General features: G+C 35.8%; 1 protein-coding gene across 2 annotated transcripts in view; it reads left to right on the forward strand.

Moving 5' to 3' along the window:
- Positions 1-413: 413 nt before the first annotated feature.
- LOC121373363 (chromatin target of PRMT1 protein-like) overlaps positions 414-24,819 on the forward strand; it is a 32,605-nt gene continuing 8,199 nt past the window's right edge. The window contains exons 1-6 of one of the 2 annotated variants that reach the window (XM_041499961.1): positions 414-558; positions 5,373-5,450; positions 8,045-8,255; positions 9,237-9,480; positions 14,873-14,945; positions 17,255-17,341. In XM_041499961.1, coding sequence (XP_041355895.1) covers positions 5,386-5,450; positions 8,045-8,255; positions 9,237-9,480; positions 14,873-14,945; positions 17,255-17,341 — 680 coding nt within the window. In that variant the 5' untranslated portion in view covers positions 414-558; positions 5,373-5,385. The remainder of the gene's footprint in view (positions 559-5,372; positions 5,451-8,044; positions 8,256-9,236; positions 9,481-14,872; positions 14,946-17,254; positions 17,342-24,819) is intronic. The other variant, XM_041499963.1, reaches the window with a different exon arrangement.

The raw sequence follows: 24,819 nt of genomic DNA on the forward strand, positions 1-24,819 counted from the left end.
GTTGTTAAGGTCAAATAGAGAAAAATTAAATAAACTTTGTCAACTATTTGTGTAATTTGCTAACATGCTATACAATTATAACGACAAGTATAACTCCAATGTATGAACATAAATGTTTTACAACGTTCACAAATTAATTTTCTTGATATAAATTTCAAATTCAAAATTGGTTCCCCCTTTGTCAAAATAGCCTGCTCCAAATGAATAGATCGTTTGCGGGTTATTCTGTCACGTGAAGCGTAGCAAACAGTTTCACGATAGGTGTACAAATATTTACTGCGGGCGTAACAACTAATAATAGGTGTTATGAAAAGTAGAAAATTAACAAAAATAGACAAAGCAAAAATAGTTTCACAAATACGGATATCTGGTGAATAATGTAATTTTAAAATTTGCCCAGATTGTGACGATAATTGGTTGGCGTAATATTATTTACTGCTACACTGCTTTTTGTTCAGACGCCATTAAATGGATTTTGTATTAAAGTAATGATTTAAACAATAGTTTATAAAATCGGCGCTTTAACGTGTAGTATACGTAGTTTAAAACAGAAACAGAGTATCCTTTACATTGTTATTACACGATTTACATACTATTTAAATGTTAGGTTTATAAATGAAAATTGTACACGTGTTCTAATACTGTTCAACTTCAAGTATTCTATCATCATCATGTTCCAACAAGTCTCACAGTTACAGTAAGATGTGTAGACAGTCAAGTGGCTAAGAAATTTTAAGCATGCCTATACTATCCAATTATTAATTCATCAAGATTAACATTGACTGCAAGTCGATGTGTAAGCACAAGTCAACATCATCTGCCCAACACATAAGTTCCCATAACGCCTGTACTGCTGTACATAGCAGATCTGAACGGTTCCAGGCAATTTTGCTCGAAACGGAATTGCAGTAAAAATAACAACTACCATCACGTTTTCCCACCCTAATCATGTATTGTGATCTATTTCGAGCTCATGGAGACCAAGACATACTTAATGTGTATTAGCCGACTCCGTGGATAAGCCGACCTCTTAAAGTCTTAGTTTGACCCAAAATATCCAGTACAAAATCATCGGCCTCGTGTATAAGCCAAAGTAATTTTTTGTCCAGTTGTATCAATTTCAATACTGTCAACAAATGACTTATGCTTTTCTGGTTCATTATATTGTTTTCCCATTAATTATTACAAACACTGTAATCGTGATCACAGTCATTGCAGCAATGCTAACGTCTACCATGCCGTGCAAAAATAATTTAGAACTGATAAATCATAACAGAAAAATAAATAATTCCAAGCTGTAACAACATATCACTGCACACAAGTAATTAAATTATTCACTGGACAGCAAAAAGAAAAATCATTACGGCATGTTTAATCCCCCACCACACACCGACACAGAAACAAAATTCACTGTATATGGTATGGTCATGTGACAATTGTGGGAATTGTGGGAGTAATTAATGTCCTAAAATTCATGTTATGTTTTTTTAGTTGGTAATGTTAATAATGAGCTTAATTTATTTATGGCATTACATTAGTTTAATGCACCCTCCTAACAAAACTATAATATTAGAAATATGATACTTGTTTGAAGAATAAACAGTTTTGTGTCTCAAATTCACTATATGAAAGACTGGTCCCAGCACAGGTCAGACAAAAATGGGCAGTTTGAAAGAATACGTTTTTACCATTGAAATGACAATAAAACAAGTAATTTTTTATTGTTATTCATCAAACTTATAAATATAATGCATTCAAGAACAAAAAAAGTGCATAATATTGCATAATAAAGTGTTTTATTTATACTGTGCACAAATTATTGTTACATAATCTGTGAAAGGCTTTAAGAGTGACAAAAATTTATGTTGTGGTCGGGAGTATGTTTTTTTATTAGAATTTTATGCACCAATTTGTTGCCTTCGTGTATTAGCTAACACTTCTTTTGGAAAGTGTTTCTAGACTTCAAAAGTCGGTAATACAGTGCTCTACAAAGCGAGTAAAATACTTGCCATGGCGACTAAAAACATTCCCTGGCGTCTAAAAAATAAAATCACATTCGCCAGTTGGCGACTGTCCAATAATTTTACTTTAATCTGTAAACAAAACTGGACATTGGAAAACACTGTGGACCAGTAGCAATTTATTTTCCATAAAACATTTTCTATCAGTAATTTGTTTGAAAAATAAAAGTTTGAGACCTGTTAATTGGACTATGAAAAACGATTTTCCAGTATTCAAGAGTAAACACAGTGATGTTAAGTGGGAGGTAATACTTCATTAAGATGTTAATATTGTTATTTCCCTTAACTAGAATATCAAGCGTTTGGAAATAATTCGGCCCCAGTTCAGTTTTGAACCAAGTCGGTCTTGTCCCATTTAGAGCCAGGTTTTATTTGACACTGTTGAGCCACTGTATGTCTTTACTTGTCTGTCTGAAACTCAAACGTTAATTATCTTAAATGTTCGACTTATATATCATCTCGTGCTTATCGTTACAACGGGTCCCCCCTCGATAACGACGTCTTCAGTTGTGAATGTCGTTTTAATCACGATGGAAGTCATGTTCACCAGTGGAGGATGAAAACATGGTTCTATTTTCATAACTACTTTAGACGGCTTTAAAGACACAACTATTTACAAAACAGTATTTATGGATTTACAAGGCAGTATGTGACGAAAATAAATATTATTTAAACCAAAAGTAAGGTAGCCGATTCTTGGTACTAGTAACACGTTGACGCCTGGTAGATATTATCACGATGCTTTTATTTAACTTTTAATGAGTACTGCAATTTAAATGCATAAATTTTAGCAGTGCCATTAAAATGGTAATGCACCTAAATTCGTTTAATACAATTATTGGGTATGGAATTTGGTAATGATAGTTAATAGTCGTTCACTGTTTTAGTGGAACCGGACACAAACGGTAAGTTGTAAGGCCAAACAAAAAAATAGGTGTGTTTCCGGTCGACCGACCATCACTAGTTTACCCCACCCGACCCTAAATTTTTTTTCTCTTAAACTGAAAAAAAAATAAAAAAAATAAATAAAAAAAAGAAGTAAAAATAAAAGAGAACAACATCACCAAATAAGAGTATTTCCTTCCTTGCACATTGTTTACGTACTATTATACGATACATTTTGCACATGTAATTCCCTTCCGAAAAACATCGAGAAATTATGGAAAAGCTTTTGTAATAGAGTTCCTTCCCCTGATTAGCTACCACCGAACAGCTTGGTCGGTCACGGAAGTAACCGAATGTACGAACATAGCCTTGGTACAGGTTATTTCGATATTTGAAACATCTGTTTATGCCACAAATCCATATATATCTTATTTATAGATAATGTTATATAAGTACACACACATTAAGGAAGAAAGGGAAGGGGGAGGGGGGGGGGGAACCCTACCTACCTACCTACCCTAATTTTTTGGGGGATGCAATCGGAAACACACCTATTTTTTTGTTTGGCCTAATTACTATTTAACAACTAGGAATCACCTCTTGACGAGTTCATTCAAATGCAGTCCTAATAACAATTACAGCATTAGTAATGTGCCGTAAAATGGCGGATGAATCGATTTAATTACAAGTATATAATATCTGGCTACTAAATATAAGTGGCTGGCGACTTAAATATTATACTTTACTGGCCAGGGAAGAGTAAATTTGAACTTGCTTTGTAGAGCACTGTAATACACGGCAATATTCAAAAGTCATTACAATGCATATGTACCCAATTTGAACTGGATTCAGAAAGAGTTGACTAATTACTATTATATAACAAAGCCTATTGCTTTTTGTTCTTGCAATTCTGATAGATTCACCAAATTTTGGTTGATCTGCCATAATTTATTTAAAATGTAGCATTTGGTTTGGTTTTCTAGCCCAAATATTGAGTACATAATTGGTTTCTGTTGTTTCTGTCTTCTTTTTTATACAAGTTTATAATTTTTACTCACATATATTCACTTGAATGTTTTATAAATACATAAAATAAAGTTCATATTTGAATCGTTAAGTATTATTTTCATGTATTTTTTTAATTTTTATATTTTAGATAGTTAATGTCGATTAAAATTAGGCCAAAAATCTTTGGAAAAAAAGCCGCGTTTACTTAGGGTATTCAGTGTTCGAGATTACATTTTTTGGGCAGTATCCCAGTTGGATACTAACTTTTCAAAATCTGGTATCCCACCTGAGAATTTAGTATCCCACTTAAATGTAATTCATAAATAACATCGTAACAGACTTGGGCGACACGGTTCTTGTTTCCAGTCTATTGCAACGCCGCAATCGCAATCATGGAATTCGTAAAATTTGCATTGAAACGGAATCTATTTTTGAATAATATTAACATAAATTAATATTTGGCAGTAATTTATAAGTGTTTCTGACATTATTAATGACAAACCTACCTATATAAATTTTCTGCAGATGTGGAATCAATATCTCAAAATTTGAAGGGAGGAAACATCCAACAAAAACAATAGCGACTTGGCGGTTCCCAGTCTATTGCTACGCGGCTATTGCTCCAGTGTAGCATAGACTGGGTACGAGTTGGGGAGATATTGTTATGGCATAGCATTAGACTGGTACAAGCTCGAAAATACTGTTACTTAACTTCACCAGTAAATGACGACTTTCATTGTTTAGTAAAAAATAAAAACGCAGGATTAAAAAAAAAAACCCAACATTATATGGTATCCTGGTGGGATACTGGGTTGTTGAAGTCTGGTATCCAAAATTAAATTCTGGTATCCCCGGGATATCGGGATACCATTAATCTTGAACACTGGTATTTGTGGCCGCTGTCCAGTGTTTTTGTCCATTATTCCCAATAACAGTGGTTTTCTGACCAGAATATTTTTTAAAAAACAAATTATGATTCATATCCCAATATTTGGTGATTTTCGTTGTTGGTAAAACGATCAAATTTATTATCAAAATAGCTGTCACAATCAGCTATCGATCCCTGAAAATTACCGTTGCTACAAATGGAAAAATGTAGCAGGTTTCCTCTGATGACTACGAGTTAAAATTAAGAAATGTTTGATATCCAGTAGCTTATGATTAAGAAATAAATGTGCTGTAGTGGTGTCGTTAAACAACACAAACTTTATTTCAAGCCCTGTAAACATGAAATATGGATATTTGAAGAATAAAATGAAGATTATTGATTATGTCAGAGGTATAGGTACAACAATGTGAAAAGCAACTACATATTCAAAATAACGGTAAATCACTATTTGATAATTCTTGTGAGGTTACCATTGATTAGTTATGGTTTACAATCTTTATTTCTTTAATGTATTTGTACGTTTATTGTTTGTTGTTTAATCCCACTATTTTCCTTGACTTTCTTCTTAGACCAGAAAACAGCATGGCAAATCCAGTTCCAACGAAGATTGTGCTTAAAAGCACTACCAAGATGTCACTGAATGATCGGTGAGAATGCCAAGGCTGTGATTGGCTAATTCAGTCTTGACGTGCTGTGATTGGTACCCTGCTTCAGTTCATCACTTGTATGATTTGAAACAAGGGTCATAAGTGGTTGATCGTGATTGCTTGTTGATCCAATCAATTCTCAGCCAGGATGGAAAGATCTGATTTCATTCGGTTGCATTGGTTGCCATGGCTAAAGACTTTAGTAAATGCCATCTTTGATGATGCTGTAGATGACTTTGGTTAAATATAATCTGGGCTTCTACAACGAGATGTTGAAGCCCTCTTTTTGTTCCCCACATTGTTGCAAGTGTAAATCATTCAAAGAGTTAGAATGCAAGGATGGAATGCCCTGCAAAAATTGTTGAAGACTTCTGAATTACTAAAAATAGATGACTGATGCATGGGCAAAAAAAGTGCTTCACAAAATTTGTCAGGGATTTCACCTTGGATGCATTCATACAGTAGTGAAGCAAGATAACTAAAGGCATTAAGTTATATAAGATTGAGTGCAATGATTGAAATGTTCTGTGAAAAATGCTAGACTTGACAACCCTTAACATGCATGACACACTGAAAGCAGGGCTATCTCTTGATGTTTGATCAAATTTGCCAGGTGCTAATTTTAGAAACAAAGTGAAATTTTATTTTAATTTTGTTAAAAAATATCATTTAATGATTGATATTTTATTTGAAAATTACTTGTAATTACTAGATAATTTGGTGAAATGTTTTGCTCACCTAGAATAGCTCTGATTAAAGCAGTTTGTGAGAAGTGCTTCACAAAATTTGTCAGGGATTTCACCTGGAAATTTTATGCATTCATAGCAGTGAGTTGATAGTGAATGCAAAGGTTGAAATGCTCTGCAAAAATTGCTGAAGACTTCATATAGTTTTAGTCTGCATGAATTGTTGAAAATCATTCAAACATTAAAGAAGTGCTTCACAAACTTTGTCAGAGATTTCAACTTAAATTTGTATGCATTCATGAAACAATGAATAGTTTGTATTGGCAAAGAATGCAAAGGTTGAAATGCTCTGCAAAAATTGTTGAAGACTTGTGGTAAGCCTGATATGCATAATAAAAAAGTGCATCACAGAATGTTTCAGGGATTTTACCATAAATCTGTGCATTTGTCAAATTGATGTCCACAATTTGTTGTGATAAAGAATGCAAATGTTGAAATGCTCTGCAAAAATTGCTGAAGACTTTTGTGGTAACCCTGATATGCATGATATATGCATGATAAAAAGTGCTTCACAAAATTTGTCAGAGATTTTACCAGTACATTTGTATGCATTCATAAAATGAACAGTTTATAAAGGTGAAGAATGCAAATGTTGAAATGCTCTACACAGAATTGGTGAAGACATGTACATAATAACTAATATGCATTATGAAAAAAAGTGCTTCACAAAATGTCGGATTTTGCTAGTACATTCGTATGCATTCATAACATGAACCATTTGTAATGTTGAAGAATGCAAATGTTGAAATGCCCTGCAAAAATTGGTGAAGACTTCACACACCCTAATATGCATGAAAGTCATCAAGAAGTGCTTCACAAACTTTGTCAGGGATTCCTCCTCTTGAATGCATTCAAGCAATCTTTCTTGAGCATGTCAGATGAAGATTATTTGTTTCCTAAGATTGTATACATATAATCGCTTTCAAAACCAGGTTATAATATTTAAAACAAAGTTAAATGGTGGGTTGCTAATGAAGAATTTTTTTTGTTTTTGAGTTAAACCTGATTGCTACTTGTAAATCAGGTAAATCTATCTTTTGTCTCCTAACCTAATTGCCGTGTACTAAGAATTTATGACATCATAAACCTGCTAAGAACTGCTCCCATGTTATGTTTACTTCAGTTGTAGATGTTGAAACTACATGCATGTAAATGTATGCCAGTTGATAACAGAAAATTATTCATCTTAAAGAGTGAAGTACATGTAAAACTTAAACTAAACATTTTACAGTTCATTTTTGGTTCAGTCCATATCGGTGTGTTTATATCATGTTCATTTGTAGGCCTACATGTAATTGAATGATATGACACATCTGTTTGACAATATAAACAAAGTTGTATTACATTTCTGTTATTGGAGAATTTCACATCATATATGATAAAATAACCACTCATTGAGATAAATAAGAAATGAAGAAAATCATTGCCTTTAGGATTTGCATTCATCCAGGTGTAAGCAGGTAAAAACGGTTGAACTTTAACTTATAGGAGGTGGGTGACATTTTGTTTTTGTTTTCAAGTCCTTGAAGAGTAAACTTAATAAATTTTAGGACATACATTGTGTGTAATTGCATGCATTTGACACCTGTACATATACGAGACACACCTGTACATGTATGAGGCACGCCTGTACATGTATGAGGCACACCTGTACATGTATGAGGCACGCCTGTACATGTATGAGGCACGCCTGTACATGTATGAGAGACACCTGAGTTTGGAACACAAAACAAATTTAAAAATGGCTACTGCTTGCGTGTACATCATGTAAGTAATTCAGCCAATGAAAGTTCTGGAAAGATAAATTTGAATATTTACACTTGCAACTTCTTTGCTTTCGTCGCCAAGCTTCACGAACATTCAGAAAACGAGACCGCAGCCCGCACCGTCGCCACAGAACATCCGATCCAACATCGCGCAGCAGCAGCAGGCCAGTGCCAAGAATCGCCGGCTGGCGCAGCAGTTTGCAAACAGACCCGGAATGGGTTCGCCTAATTCACTGTCCGAGGACGGGATGGCAAATAGAGTAGGTGTGGTCACTGCTATGAAGAATACAAAGGTAAACATGTATTTTATACATTAATTTCTGATAATACAGTAGTTGAAATACGAAGAGATTCAGGGGTTAATTCCACCTCCAGTATCTATCAACTTGGGACACTTTAGGAGCTGTAGCGATTAATAATTTTGTTTTGTTAGGTGCTTCCTGAAAACACTGGCCTAGCCAGGATTTTAGATTGGAGGGTGGGCAACCCACACTATGTATGTATGATTTTATAAAATTTAATACAGTAATTTTTTTTATTAATGGTCTGATTGGGTTCTCCGCCCCCCACCCCCTTCTCGCTATGCCACTACCTCTACCTTAAAAGTGATGTCACCATTTGCAGTCGGGTGACAGATTATTTCAGAATTTTTCAACCACTAATAATTTCAAATGTCTTCTAATGTCAACTTTTGCATCTAGTTCTAGATTCTGTGTTTGTGTTTAGCTCAATGTCTCATAAAATTATGTTCAGCCATTAAAACTTACATTTGCAAATGTTCATGTCAGTGTGAAAATTGTTTTACTTTTAGGTTGCCCTTTTCTTTTTCAAACTTGCATTTTCATTCATGATTGAAAAGAATTCAGCCAAAAAGAAATGATCATCGCTTTATTTTTTGTAAAAGCACCCATTAAGCTATTTCTCGTTCAGCCAGTGCACCACGACTGGTATACCAAAGGATGTGATATTTGTTATTCTGTTTATGGGATGGCACATATAAAAGATCCATTGCTACTAATGGAAAAATATAGCGGGTTTTCTTTATGTCAAATTACCAAATGTTTGACATCCAATAGCCAATAATTACTAAATTGATGTGATTTAGTCGTCGTTAAACAAAACAAATGTCAACTTTTTTTTCATGATTGAAAAGAAATTGGGAAGGAGGGGGAAGAAATCATTACTTCTTTTTTGCTCTTTTGTAAAAGCGTTTTAATCATCATAATAATAATAAGGGCAACATCCTGATTTTCAATTTTTGATTCTTTACACAGAGAAGCCTACAGCAAAGACTGGGTCGCGGCAACATCAAAGCACGTCTCAACTTCGCAGCAGTTGGTCGGGGCGGGGACCAGATGGGTGGGCGTGGCCAACCGAGAGGTCGTGGCATGCGGCGAGGTCGTGGAGGTCAGCGCGGCTGGGTGAACCCCGTGGGAGACGGTGGCTTCATGTCTCGAGGTCGCGGCTTCCCTAGGGCCCGAGGACAGCCGGGAAGAGGAGGGTTCCGCAGTCTGTCAAGTAAGATGGCGTTGGCAAACCGGCAGCATTTTGTCGTCGTCTTCGTTAGCATGTTTTAGACGTACAGCCAATGTGTTTATTAAAGTATTTTTATAGATATATGCCAGAGCTTTAGATCACTCTAGGTACGGGATTTAGCCTAGTCGATTGAGTGCTTGCTTGAGGTGCTTGCATCACAAGATTGAACCACCTGGTTGGATCCATTCAGGTGATTGGGGTTTTCTTGTTCCAACCAGTGCACTACAACTGGACAAAGGCTGTGGTATGTGCTGTCCTATCTGGGAAAGTGCATATAAAGATCCCGTGCTGCATTAGGAAAAATGTAGCAGGTTTCCTCTTATGATTACGATTCAGAATTACCAAATGTTTGACATCCAATACCACGATGATTAATTAATCAATGTGCTCCAGTGGTGTCGTTAAACAAAACAAACTTCAGATCACTCTAATTTGGGTACAACAGTTTTTTTGTATCTGTTCTGAGCACACAAAGGCCTTTTTAGTGCAGTAATGTCTATAATAGCTGGTAAAGAGTTGTACGTATTCAGAAATACATTACAGTAACAGTTAGGCCAAAAAAAATATATTACTTGTTTCCTATTACATGCTGGAAAAATATAGGGTAGGTAGGTAGGAAAAACATTTTATTTTGGAAAATAATTTTATTTATGGATATTAAATAAAGGTGTTGACTACCGATATCCAAAATAACCTCTGCATGTATAGAAATGCATTATGCAAACCATTCATCACAGTGTTTTCCCTAGAAATGAAGTAAGGCATGGTAAAGTGATGTTTTGGGGGCATATTTTATGTGCACTTTTAATTATAAGGGCTTCTTTTTCCATTATACAATTTTCAAAAGGACAAAAACCTTATGGCCATTTTATTTTCTATATCTATTTCATAACTTAATTTAAAAAAGGAAATATGTAGTACTATTCACATAGGTGTTTTTAAAGGCTTCTTTTTACATGGGCAACTTATAAATTTATAAAAGGCAAGGCATTTTGATTTTGAGGGCAACATGGTGCTAACCTATCTGTGGGAGAGTACATACAAAAGACCCCTTGCTGTTTAATAATAGGCAGAAGGTTTACTCTCAAACTAACACTTAACTTCTGTACTGGTCCAGGACAGACTTGGTTGCACCTTAATTGGATAGAAACCAGTAAATTAAGATATAACAATTTCTTTTTAAAGAGAACTGAAAAGAAGGGTTCTATATTTATCTGTCCAACAATAACATTTAAAAAAAATGTTATGAATATTATCTTTCCTAGTATATCTAAGAAATGGTAGACTTACCAATTTTATCATTTGCAATGTTAGTTTTATTCTGTATGCATCCAGTATTAAAGTACACATTTGGTTTGAAGCAATCAATTGGTCCAATGAATAGAAATGCAGTACAAGTGCTCAGGATGCTCAAACGAATGTTGAAAAGTAAAGTTTGATTTATTTAACGACGCCACTAGAGTACATTGATTTTTATCTTTAATATCGTCGGCTATTGGACGTCAAACACATGGTCATTCTGAAGTTCCCAGTGACCACATACAAAAAATAACGAAACGCATCGAGATCAGTAAACTCCATCAGTATAGGTAAACATTCCCTCCCCTAGATTATCAGAATGTCACTAAACTTCTACAAGGCCAGTTTGTCGCTGGAGTAAATAATTAAATACAGTTATTATTATTATTATTATTATAATTATTATTGTTATTATTATTATTAACCAGAACACCTCGCTACGCTAGATGTAGAGTAAATCGGAAAAGATCGCATATATTCGTGAAAACAATTTTCCAACTCTTCGCCCGATATCTCACGAAAGTTACCGAACTTCAATTTGAAGGGAAGTAACTCCATCATTCAATTGTTAGAAGAAAACACTTCGTGGCTAACGGGTCGCCAATAAAACTAAATTTGTGACAGTAAAACCACCGATATACGTCCGCAAATTGGAAAACACAGATGGGTTATCCCCTAAATGACACCAAATTAGTGCTTGTGATAGTTTTGGAATGTTTTCGTGGAAGTCGTTGTTATATTAAAAAAAAAAAAAATTTGGATATACAAAAAAAGGTTTATGGTTGGCAGGTTCAAAATTAGGGTCGGTCAGGTAACCGGAAACAAACAATATTTTATGATACGCCTTATTATAAACCAATTACAGCTTAACGTTTCATTGATTTTGAGGTAAAATATTTTGGGCATACCCTTTATTGCCTCAGCTTTGGTGCAATCTATGCAGGCTTTCTGCCATGAAATAATTTGAAAGTACGTAACAAAAACAAAACAGATCATAAGTAGTGCCCCTATTAAGTGCTTATGGGTTTGAAATCTTTTAGAAATGGACTCTGCATTAAATATACAGAACAGCAGTTCTCTTACTATAATCTTTCTAAAATTTACGAAAAAATATATCTCATTATTTTCCAAGATTTTTAAGGTACGTAATTTTACCCTTTATACCCTCTGCCAGAAACCCTGATAAGTAATGTAGAAGGGTGTGTTTGAGTAGCAGGGTGTTTATTATGTTTGAAAATAGGAAGCTGTTTGAGAAAAGTTGGCACATAATATTTACTGAGTGCAGAGAGGTTTGTAACTATAAGCTTGAAATGTAATGCAGCAGCAATAGCCAGTAGAAATTGCTGCATTCCACCTACTAAGGAACATTGCAGGGTGTTGCTAGGATTTCCCTATCCAAACTTAGTTGTTATATCAAATTGCCGCGTTTCACCTACTAAGGAACAGGGTTGCACAAATCGGTTGTCCGTGCGCCCGGGACAACCAAAATATGTTGCGGGCAACCATTCTTTGTTAAACAGTTGCCCGTACGGGCAACCAAGAAAATCATAAAACAAGTAAAATGAAAAACAAAACTTCACGACACTCAGACAGTCACGGGCAATTCAAAAGTATCGAAACTGATAACTTGACTGACAGGCGATATAAATATCCACCCTAACGCTGCCATCCACTCAGCGTCCACCGTGCATCATAAAACAAGTAAAATGAAAAACAAAACTTCACGACACTCGGACAGTCACGGGCAATTCAAAAGTATCGAAACTGATAACTTGCCTGACAGGCGATATAAATATCCACCCTAACGCTGCCATCCACTCAGCGTCCACCGTGCATGATTTTGATGAGTTCAATGCAGACAGATACGTTTCAGAATGGTGGTTATTAGCAAAGGTTACAAGACATGAAAGGCCACAGACTATATCAACAACCATCCAGTTATGAGCAAATTTTTTGGCTAAGCCATTTTCTATCTTCCGATGTGAACAATCAGTTACATATTCTATCCGACACCTAACATGTAATAATAATAACAAATATTAACAGGGATCTCGCGACTGGTAACGAGAAGCGGTGTCATCAAGAATTCGGCATAACAATGTTTGCTTATTTTAATAATCACAGTTATTAATTTTAACGGCAACATGTATGCAAGAGAAGTCTGAAAAATCTGTAGCGTGTTATTTTAACTTTGTAAAGTCTTTGAGCCAAAGTAATAAAAACGGACCGAAATTGCATGTCAGTTTCAATACACATTCTAGTTCAGGGCCAAAGACGAGTAGGCTAGGACTGAGTTCAGCTAGACCAAGCAAAACAAAAACGTCCGCTAAACTGGTTTATGCGCTTCACGTTAAACCCAATGTCCACGTCGGGAACCAATCACATAGTGCGCGAACGTTGGGTCAATGTGCATATAGGTCACGCTTGACAGTCAGCCGAGACTGTTGCAGACATTAAACAATACGATTACACGCAAGTAAATCTTGATGTAAATTTGTGAGAAAAAACCTCACCACCAAATAGTTGTTTGCATCAATGAATACTTAATTGTTGTTTCATTTGTTTATTTCCGTTGTCTTTGTTAATTTCGCACTCATGCATTTCGCGATCGCGGGAAAAGATCATGCAGTATTTATACAAATTGCGGTTAAACGTACACTGAATACAATTAGTTAAAAATAATCATGATATTTGTTAGATAAAATATTATATAAATTTGTTGACTGTGAGGTGACATCTCAAAAGTTAGCTAGATTTTAAAAAGACCGTAAAATTTGAATTCATTATCTTTTTAATCAAAACCTTTTGACGTAAATGGATTGTAGTCATAACGTGAAGTCAGCATTCTTAGGTTACATATTTTACAAGATGAAATCAACAACAAGCATATAACACGACGCGGAAATCAACAAAATGGCGCAAATTACGAAATTGTTGGGGTGTGGAATAGATGGGTTACTTTAAAATACAATTAAAAGCAGTTCAAACCAAAATAAAGATTGATATTTTACAGAAATAATGAGCACTGTTTAAAAAAAGAAGAGTATTGGCTCTCAGATTTTTATTAATGCCATAGGCCATAGAATTTGGGATGTGTTTGCAGAGGGCATTGTCTTCCAACTGCATATCTCCCCTCACCCACTGAAAAATCAAAGTAGGCTAATATATTAACTGCCCCTACCCCCATTGCTGTCTTTGATTTTGATCAGGGGGTAATTTTGTTATTCAGATGTATTCCAGTTTGTACATAATTAGCTGAAAAAGAAGCTACACAAAACAATTTTGGCTAAAACATTTTCATTATGGCAAATAAAAATCCCATCTGGCATTTTTTTTGGCTACAAGTATTTTTAATCCTGTATGAGCTCTGAGTTCATCAAAGTATTATGACTCTGACAGCCCAAATGAGATCGAACCGCCTCTGTGGATACATTCAGCTGATTGGGGTTTTTCTCGTTCCAACCAGTGCACCACAACTGGACAAAGGCTGTGGGAAAGTGCATATAAAAGATCCCTTGCTGCATTAGGAAAAATGTAGCAGGTTTCCTTTGATGACTACGGGTCAGAATTACCAGATGTTTGACATCCAATAGCCGATGATTAATTAATCAATGTGCTCCAGTGGTGTCGTTAAACAAAACAAACTTTTTTTCAGCCTAAGCGAAGATGAGCTGTAGTTAAATAATGTTAAAAAAGAAATAAAACTAAACTGATAAGTAATGATAATAATAAAAACATTTTAAATTTTAGTGTGTGTCAAAACCTCAAATTTGGGCGAAAATTAGTTACAATCCATATGAAAATAGTTATTCTTTTGCAAAGAGCCCATACGTCTGTGGTTGTATTTACTATCCTGTCTATGGGATGATACTGATCATTGAAAAGAATAGACCATTGCATGGCAGCAGAGGGTTTCTTCTCATTATCTGTGATCCCATGCCATATAACTAACTAAATATGTGTTGAGTGCATCATTAAATAAAAGTTTAAAACATTGTTTCTTTCCTTCTTCCAATGAAGTAATGTGTTCTAGTGATGTTGTTTGGAAACAAAATAAATTTTTAACTTTTTTCAGGAGGTCGGAACATGCGGCGGGGAGGAGGAGATTTTCGTGGGGGGCGAGGTGGAAGAGGAATGACGTTCAGCAGGTAAAAACAAATCTCCCAGTAAGAGATGAAAATCCCATGCATTTTAAATAATCATTTGTTTTCGCAGAGTTGGTGTAGGCCATATGTTTGATAACCCTTTGTGGACCTGTCAGGGTGTTTTTTCCATCTCTGCTATTATCCTACAACTGGGATATCAAATCTTGTTGTGCATTGTTGTCTGTGGAAGAGTTCACATAACAGCTCACTTGTTGTTTCTCAGAGTAGTTTATATGGTGGCAGCAGTATTTTCTCGCTATCTAAACTAAGTGGGAAAATAACTGTTAACAACATGGCAACGTGAAACATATTGCATACAACATGGCAACGTGAAACATATTGCATACAACATGGCAACGTGAAACATATTGCATGCATGTGAGGTCATTAAAGATTGGAGTCTAAACTTAGTTTTACAAGCACAGACCCAGGACTTGCTGTTGAGGACATGTTACTGGTTATTAAAGAGAGAAGTTAGTGTAGTGGCCTTGCACCTCTTTAATGAGCTGTCGACTTGATCTAGTTCAGTCAGTAGAGTGCTCGCTTGAAGTGCTTGGGTCATAGGATCTAACCCTGTCGGGGAACCCATTTTCTCATTGGGTTTTCCCTTCCCAACCAGTGCCCCATGACTGGTATATCAAAGGAAGTGTAATGAGCTGTCCTGTCTGAGAAAGTACATATAAACAATTCCTTGTTGCTAATGAAAAAATGCAGAGGTTTTTGTCTATGGCTATTTGTCAGTGTGCGCTAGTTCTGTTGCTGATGATGACTATTGTATCCATGATAAAGTGCTTACATCTATAGTTTATATTCTTCCCATCTGTTTTCCCTATTTATCTGAACCTAGCTAACGTATGTTATGTGGTTGTATTGTATACATTAATTTGTTGTATTTATAAAACATTCATTACTGAACTGAAATATATTGTTTTGTCACATTCTATGTCAGATAAATAATATTTTGCGCCAGTTTAATATTTGGTCTTTAAGAAAAATAGCACACAGGAAACTTTGTTATGCTGATCCTTACTATATCAGGCAACTATTCTGATTTTTGTTTTGTTTAAATGAACTTGGTACTATTTATTTCTGTGTCGAAATATCTTAATGCTCCTGGACTATGAACTAATCTAAAGGTTACGAATGAAGTGGTGACAACACTACACCTAAATGTAATAAATGTGCTCTCATTAATCAAGGTGATCGAGCATAGCTCATTTTTAGCTTCAAACTGATTTCTGCTTTCTTGGTTGAATAAAACAATACACAATTACCTCTCTTCTAGTTCTTTGCTCCTCTGTACATTAATGAATACATTTCAGAGCTTCTAGAATTTTTTATAAAATCTACTAGCCATGGGATCAGTGATTTTTAAAATTTACTAGCCACGATTAAAAGTTTACTAGCCCTACTTTACTTTAATTTCAATACAGTTTTACTAATAGTAATAATGTCACCTACTAGAGAGGGAGATAGAGCTTAAAAATACTGGAATAGGGGATGGGTGTGAGGTCGGGATATTTATATATAAGTTTACAAAATAGACTTAAATACAGCATTTGACCATTTTTTTTCACTAGCCATCGGGCATGGCAATAGTAGATATTTGCTAGCCCAACATTAAATATCACTAGACATGGGAGTGGGGCTATCATAATCTAGAAGTCCTGTATTTATTGCTGTGTTTATTTTACATTTATTCTTTATTCAAAGCCTGGTAATGAAATATTAATTTAATACACACATCAATTACTAATTATGTGAGGAAATAAAACATTGTTGGAAAAATATTTTAATATGTTTGTCCAACAAAAACACAGGCCTCTGAGAATTGAAAATCTGCGTTACCCATTTATCAGTTCCGTAGAAATAAATCCAGGTAACCCATTTCGTTTTTGCTTAATCTGTTATATCCGCATAATCTGTTATATCCATATAATAGGTGCTCAAAATTTTACGCAAACAAAAAATAGGTTATGCAAAATTAGATTTGTGCAAACAAAAATACCATTCTCGCAATTTTCAGAGGCTTAAAAACTTATTTTTTCCCCCCTCCCCTATCTTTACTACAGTTACTACAATATAGAAAAAAACCTACACCTCGGGATTGTTTGTAATTTGTAAAAGCAAAAAGTATGGATCTTTGATTGTTTATTAATTGCTGATGGTTGGTTGAAACTGGTTATAGGTCCGATTCCCAACACTACTAGGTACATATACATGTAACCGATCCTTTGAATGTATTATCATGGTATACCTGAAATGGATGTAGCTCGGCTACAGTGTATGCCATCTCTTTCCTATTGTGCCAGGGGTCGGGGCGACCAGAATAGTCGATTCTTTCGAGGACGAGGAGGGGTCAGAGGTCGTGGGAATTGGAGAGGTTTCCAAGGCGATGTGTAAGATGGATGCTATATTCTAGATGTTAGCATGTGGGCGTAATTTTTGCATAGAGGGTCAGTGTTTATAAAAGTTTATGCTCTTGGTTCATGGCTCAAACTTTGTGTGACTGTCTATGGACATTTCATATGGATTTAAGGTACAGTTTGCTCAGACTAAGATTGTATGCAATTTTTAGGTAATCACAATTTTTATTGAACTTTAAACTTTAAAGAAAAAGAAATGGCACTTAAAAATTCTGAAATGCAATATTAATTACAGTTCATCTAATGTTGGCTTTTACAATAAGAAAATGCTACAGCAAAAGTAGTTTGCTGCTGCTGAAATACACTTTGTATCAGCATTTGTATTTTAAATGTCTGTTTTAGTATCTGCTCAATAGAATATGCATCATCCAAACGAATGATGACATTAATCAGTTTTACGTTTCACACAGGATTCAAGTTTTACGTAAAAATCCGTTTTCTGTTTTTTTTTCCTCCAGTGTGATAATTTTAGATGTAAGAAAGAAACTATGATATGCTAGATGACTTTATTTTGTTGTGTACTGTATCAGTATTAATTGCCTAGTATCTATTAGTACCATTGTTTATTACATGACTAGATATGCTACATTTTAGTTTAAAATTTGTATTTTCAGTATATATTCCATTAGGATAATTTTGTAACTTTAATGTCCATTTATACACTTAAAGTTTGAACCTGACTAGATTAAAACTTTTATAAGCATGAGCTTTGAACCTCAATTTATTTGCATATTCTTTCCTTAGCTTTAAAGCTGGTTTTAGTATGCCCATAATATGATGATTCCCTGGTGTGTATTTTCACTAACATTTACGTTCACTGCATGACAGGAGCATTTCAGTCATATATTACATTGTATCTGTTGGTAAAAAAAACTTAGGAATCTGACAATAAAATCTGTTATAAAAAATGTGAGACTGGAGTTGCAGGAAACAACATAAAGAACTTTTATGCTGAATACATAGCACCAAGTTTTCAAAGGGACTAATACTAGTAATAGTAATGCAGTCAAGTATTATTCCAACATTTGTTATTTTGTTAGCCATGGAGCACGACATAGCCTAGTGGTTTGTCTAGGATCGATCCCCATCTGTGGTCCCATAATTGGGCTGTGTCTCGTTCCGGCCAGTACACCATGACTGGTATATCAAAGGCCTGTTTAAGAGGCCATCTCTAGATACAGTGACATCTTTAAGAGGCCATCTCTAGATACAGTGACATCTTTAAGAGGCCATCTCTAGATACAGTGACATGTTTAAGAGGCCATCTCTAGATACAGTGACATGTTTAAGAGGCCATCTCTAGATACAGTGACATGTTTAAGAGGCCATCTCTAGATACAGTGACAACTTTAAGAGGCCATCTCTAGATACAGTGACATGTTTAAGAGGCCATCTCAAGATACAGTGACATGTTTAAGAGGCCATCTCTAGATACAGTGACATGTTTAAGAGGCCATCTCTAGATACAGTGACATCTTTAAGAGGCCATCTCTAGATACAGTGACATCTTTAAGAGGCCATCTCTAGATACAGTGACATGTTTAAGAGGCCATCTCTAGATACAGTGACATGTTTAAGAGGCCATCTCTAGATACAGTGACAACTTTAAGAGGCCATCTCTAGATACAGTGACATGTTTAAGAGGCCATCTCTAGATACAGTGACATCTTTAAGAGGCCATCTCTAGATACAGTGACATCTTTAAGAGGCCATCTCTAGATACAGTGACATCTTGACAACACCTGACAGTCCTTTTTTAAATAGGAGTACATAGCTTCAGCCAGGATACCGCTTAAAAACCAGACTTTTTATTTTATTTCATTCCACATGTGTACAGTTTAGATGGGTTTCGCTGTATTTGACACTGGATGAACTGGTAACATTTTCGTACAAGGACTTTTGACTGCAAGACTGATCAGTGTTGTATTACACTTGTCACAGCTACCTGATGGTTATTTCCATACTTGATCTAGCATGTTATTAAGTGTTCGTTTTGTTTGCATTTTGTGTGACTTACAAACAATTGAATTAATGTCAGTTTACTACCAATGTTACTTCAGCAGGGTTCACACTGGAAATCATTTTGTTTTAGCCCATTTTTACATTTTTGAAAATTATTATGAAGTGGCTAATTTAAAAAAAAATCTTTGCCAAATACCCAATGTTGTAGCCACTTTGTATACAAATTAGCCATTTGTCAATGTACATGGTTAATTACATACATGTACCAAATTTTCAAAAATCTACTTTTTATGTTTACTTGTTTTGGACTTGGTGAAATGTTACAACATTTATGTGTATTTGAGATGAAATCTTTGAAGTAATTGATTTTGCATGTAGTGTCATTTGTTGGTCTCTTGTGGGGCAGGATGTAGCCCAGGGGTAAACCACTTGTCTGATGCATGGTTGGTTTAGGATGTATCCCTGTAAATAGACCCAATGGGCTGATTATCGTTCCAGTCAGTGCACCGTAACTAGTACATCAAAAGCAGTTGAATGTACTATCCTGTCAATGGGATGGTGCATATAAAAGATTCCTTGCTACTAATTGGCAAAAATATAGCTGGTTTCCTGTCTAAAAATATGTTTGATTTACCACAAGTCAAAATGACCAAATGTTTGACATTCAATAGCCGATGATTAATAAATCAATGTCCTCTAGTGGTGTCGTTAAACAAAACAAACTTAACTTTTGTTGATCTTTTCTTCTTTTTTTTTCTTTTTTTTGTCCCCCAATTAAGGAATCGTCTATTTTGTTGTTCACTAATGGGTGCAAGATGTAGCTCCGATGTAGAATGCTCAGGATTTCAGTCAGTGCAAAACATCAATAAATGTTGAGGTAGATGCTGTCCTGTCTTTCAGAAAGTGCTTATAAAACATCAATAAATGTTGAGGTAGATGCTGTCCTGTCTTTCAGAAAGTGCTTATAAAACATCAATAAATGTTGAGGTAGATGCTGTCCTGTCTTTCAGAAAGTGCTTATAAAAGATGCTTTGCTGCTATTTAGGAGTTCCCTATGTATACAGGCATAAAGCCACATTCATGTATCTTTTCCCCATGGTTATGGGTCATCAGAATTACTTTATACATTTGGCTTCAAATTACATGTATACTGCAGAAATATTTAGTTATGTTTTATGCATGTTGGGTACTGGAACAGTTGACTTAATGTCATAGTCACAAATGAACAAGAAATGGAGTGATGCATAAATGGCTGTGTTGAAGGTTTCCATTCTGTTTCACTGGATGGTGCAACCAGAGTAAAGTGAGAATTCAAAAGTAGGTGGGAAAAACCAACATACCGGGGGGGGGGGGTTCAGCTTGTTATTTTTGTTTTCAGCTTGTTATTAGGTACTTTTAAGAAACCAACTGTGGGCTGCTTACTAACTTTATTGTCATATACTCTAATGGGGATGGGCTCATTCTAGCGACATTGACTAAAAGTTCAAAAACATTTTAGCCAAATTTGATTGTTTTAGCGAGAATGATTGCAAAAAAATACTGATTTATATTAGTTAAAGTGGGTTAATAAAAGGAAATGAAACTTACAAATGTAATTTTCCAAGCTTGAAAAAACATATATATTTCTTGTGAGTGTCAGTGGAAAGAAAATTGGGTGACTGTTGTTTTTGGCCACAGGAACAGATTATAGCAGGTTGCATTGCCCAGGTGTCATGTATAACCACCCTCCTACTTTTTCCCACATCCCTTCTTAGTCCCCTACCGGTCCAACCGGAGGGGACTATAGGTTCAATCTCTGACCGTCCGTCTGTCTGTCCCACATACGTTTTCCGGATGTTTTTTGCAGAAAGCTTTGAGATATTCAGCTGAAATTATAGTTTCATCATGTACTGTTACAGATAAAGTATGACTTTCATGACGATTTACCCGTTTTTGATAGAGTTATGGCCCTTGAACTTAGGAGATGTGAAAATTTGTTTTCCGAACTCTGTCTTCAGAAGGCCTTTAGATATTGAGCTGAAAATTTGTGTATAGGTTTATCACATACTGTTACAGATCAAGTTTAAGTTTCATGGCGATTTACCCATTTTTAATGGAGTTATGTCCCTTGAACTTAGAAGATATGAATATTTATTTTCCTGATTTTTGCCTGGAGATACCAAGATGAAAGTTTGTATATAGCTATATCATTTGTATATAGCTTTACTGATCAAGTTGAAGTTTTGTGGTGATTTACCCACTTTATGGCCCTTAAATTTAGAGGATACGAAAAATTGTTGGGCCCATTTATTTTTAATTAGCAGCTAACTGTTACATAAGACTGAACAAGTTTCTTTGTAAGATGCTTGTCTACATGTACATGTAATTAACAACTGATGTACTCATGACAGTTATTGACAAACGGCTGTCTAGTGTATCAAGCAGTTCATTCATTATTGTATTTATAATCTAAATAATCTTGTCCTATATTTACTTTATTACATATGTTTGACTGTGCTGTTGTCGAATGGTCTGAGTGTAAAGAAAGTTCTGTTCAGTAAGTGAACACTAAACTGATGTCGCATACAATGTATGTCTGTATTTCGTTATGTTCGATTTGGCTTTGAATGTCTGGAAATACGTTTTGATGGTTCTTGTCAAATGACCTACCAGGTATGTCAATTAATTTGAGCCTGTCATAAAAACAAATGCTAGAACAATGTTACTGTTTTCTATTATTAATCATTTAGTTAATGATACAGTGGACTCCACCCCCACCCCCCTTCCCCCTTAAACCAGACACCCATGGGCCAACTTAGGTCCAAGTGAAACAAAAATCTTGTTTTTAGGGGTTTGGATTGAGCCTTTGTTTTTTGTTGTATATTAAATTCAATTTTAGTTGCTCAATGAAAACTCTATTGTATTTTGCAATCTTTGACTGCAGCTGTTCACTTCACTCCAAAATAGCAACCCAATATCAGAAACAGTCTTTACTAGTTTTGTGACCACCAACATTTGTTGCTTATGTTGCTTTCAGTTGCACTTTAGTAGTGATCTTTTATTAACATTAGTTGTTCATTTTGCTTTATAGAAAATACAAAAATAAATCTATGCAAACAGAGGAAGTTGTCAGTTTCTTCTTAAATATTACATCTTGGTTGATAAATTTAATGTACACCGATTTTATAAAACGAAACTTCATTATTGTGGCACCCGGTTCTCAAGAAAATGTTTTTGAAAATTGTATAAAGATCTATAAATTTTTTATTTAATTACTATGTTCAGTGACAGGGAATTTGGCGAACATCTGCTGTGTGACTGAAGTCTTCCTGAACTCATTGTAAATGTGTGCATCAAAAAAAAAAGAGAAAAAAAAAAGGTTTCCAGCATATTTAAGAATTGCTCTTGTCAACAGTGTGATCTAATTAGAGAGTAAATTTAAAGCAGTTTGGTTTGGTTCCAAAAGAGAATCGATGGCGAAGAATGTTAGCACTCCATTGAAGAAATGAACTACAAATCTCTAGTTGACTTCATGGTTGTCATGTACTGTGAATGGTTTCACTAGTCGTGAGCACCCAAGCACTGTAAATATAATAACCTGTGCACTATGACTAATATAATAACCTGTGAAGAATCACGACTGTAAATATATTAGGCTGTGAACCACAACTATAAATATAATAAGCTGTGAACCATGACTAAATATAATAAGCTGTGAACCACGACTGTAAATATAATAAAGCTGTGAACCACGACTAAATATAATAAGCTGTGAACCACAACTGTAAATATAATAAGCTGTGAACCACAACTGTAAATATAATGAGCTTTGAACTACAACTGTAAATATAATGAACCACGACTAAATATAATAAGCTGTGAACCACAACTAAATATAATGAACTATGACTGTAAATATAATAACTTTGAACCATCACCGTAAATGTAATAAGCTGTGAACCACAACTGTAAATATAATAAGCTGTGAACCATGACTATAAATATAATAAAGCTGTGAACCACGACTGTAAATATAATACACTGAAACACAACTGTAAATATAATGAACCACAACTATATATATAATACACTGTGAACCACAACTGTAAATATAATGAACCCCGACTAAATATAATAAGCTTTGAACCACAACTGTAAATATAATGAACCACGACTGTAAATATAATAAGCTTTGAACCACGACTGTAAATGGAATAACCTGTAAACTGTGACTAAATATAATAAGCTGTGAACCACAACTAAATATAATGAACTATGACTGTAAATGTAATAAGCTGTGAACCACAACTGTAAATATAATGAACCATGACTGGTGTTGCAAAGGGTTCTTCTGTAACAGGGTGATATCAAGCACGTTGTGCAAATGGGCTTAAAGAAATTTGATATGTTTCTCCATGGTGATGACATACATGTACATATAAAAGTAAATTTCAAATCCATGCCGTCCACTGAAATTAACACAAACAATACATATATTTATTGATTGTAATTGATGATGCACACAAGTGATAGTTAAAGCACCATAAGAACAGAACAGAACAGAACAGACATTTCAATGGGCTTTTAACCTGTTCTCTGAGAATAAATAAAATACTACACTACATGTATCATGTACCATTTATCTTACAACTCTCCTAAATATGTATCAAACTTAATTTTGCTTGTTAGTTGCAGTTTGAAACCACTTAAAAGGAACAGATGGTATTTAGTGGTCGTTCATGTGCAGTGTTTCTGCCAGAAAGAAATATTTGAGTATGGTGCTATCGAATTGACTGCAACCACAGTCAACGGGGTATGAGGGGCCCTCCCGCAGTCAACAGGGGGTATGACAGGCCCTCCCACAGTCAACGGGGTATGAGAGGCCCTCCCACAGTCAACGGGGTATGAGAGGCCCTCCCACAGTCCACGGGGTATGAGGGGCCCTCCCACAGTCAACGGGGTATGAGGGGCCCTCCCACAGTCAACAGGGGGTATGAGAGGCCCTCCCACAGTCAACAGGGGGTATGAGGGGCCCTCCCACAGTCAACTGGGTATGAGGGGCCCTCCCACAGTCAACGGGGTATGAGGGGCCCTCCCACAGTCAACGGGGTATGAGAGGCCCTCCCACAGTCAACAGGGGGTATGAGGGGCCCTCCCACAGTCAACTGGGTATGAAGGGCCCACCCACAGTCAACGGGGTATGAGAGGCCCTCCCACAGTCAACGGGGTATGAGGGGCCCTTCCACAGTCAACGGGGTATGAGGGGCCCTCCCACAGTCAACAGGGGGTATGAGGGGCCCTCCCACAGTCAACGGGGTATGAGGGGCCCTCCCACAGTCAACGGGGTATGAGAGGCCCTCCCACAGTCAACGGGGTATGAGGGGCCCTCCCACAGTCAACGGGGTATGAGGGGCCCTCCCAGTCAACAGGGGGTATGAGAGGCCCTCCCACAGTCAACGGGGTATGAGGGGCCCTCCCACAGTCAACGGGGGGTATGAGAGGCCCTCTCA

This window comes from Gigantopelta aegis, chromosome 5 (assembly GCF_016097555.1).
Source record: "Gigantopelta aegis isolate Gae_Host chromosome 5, Gae_host_genome, whole genome shotgun sequence".
In the NCBI taxonomy this organism is placed as follows: Eukaryota; Metazoa; Mollusca; class Gastropoda; order Neomphalida; family Peltospiridae; genus Gigantopelta; species Gigantopelta aegis.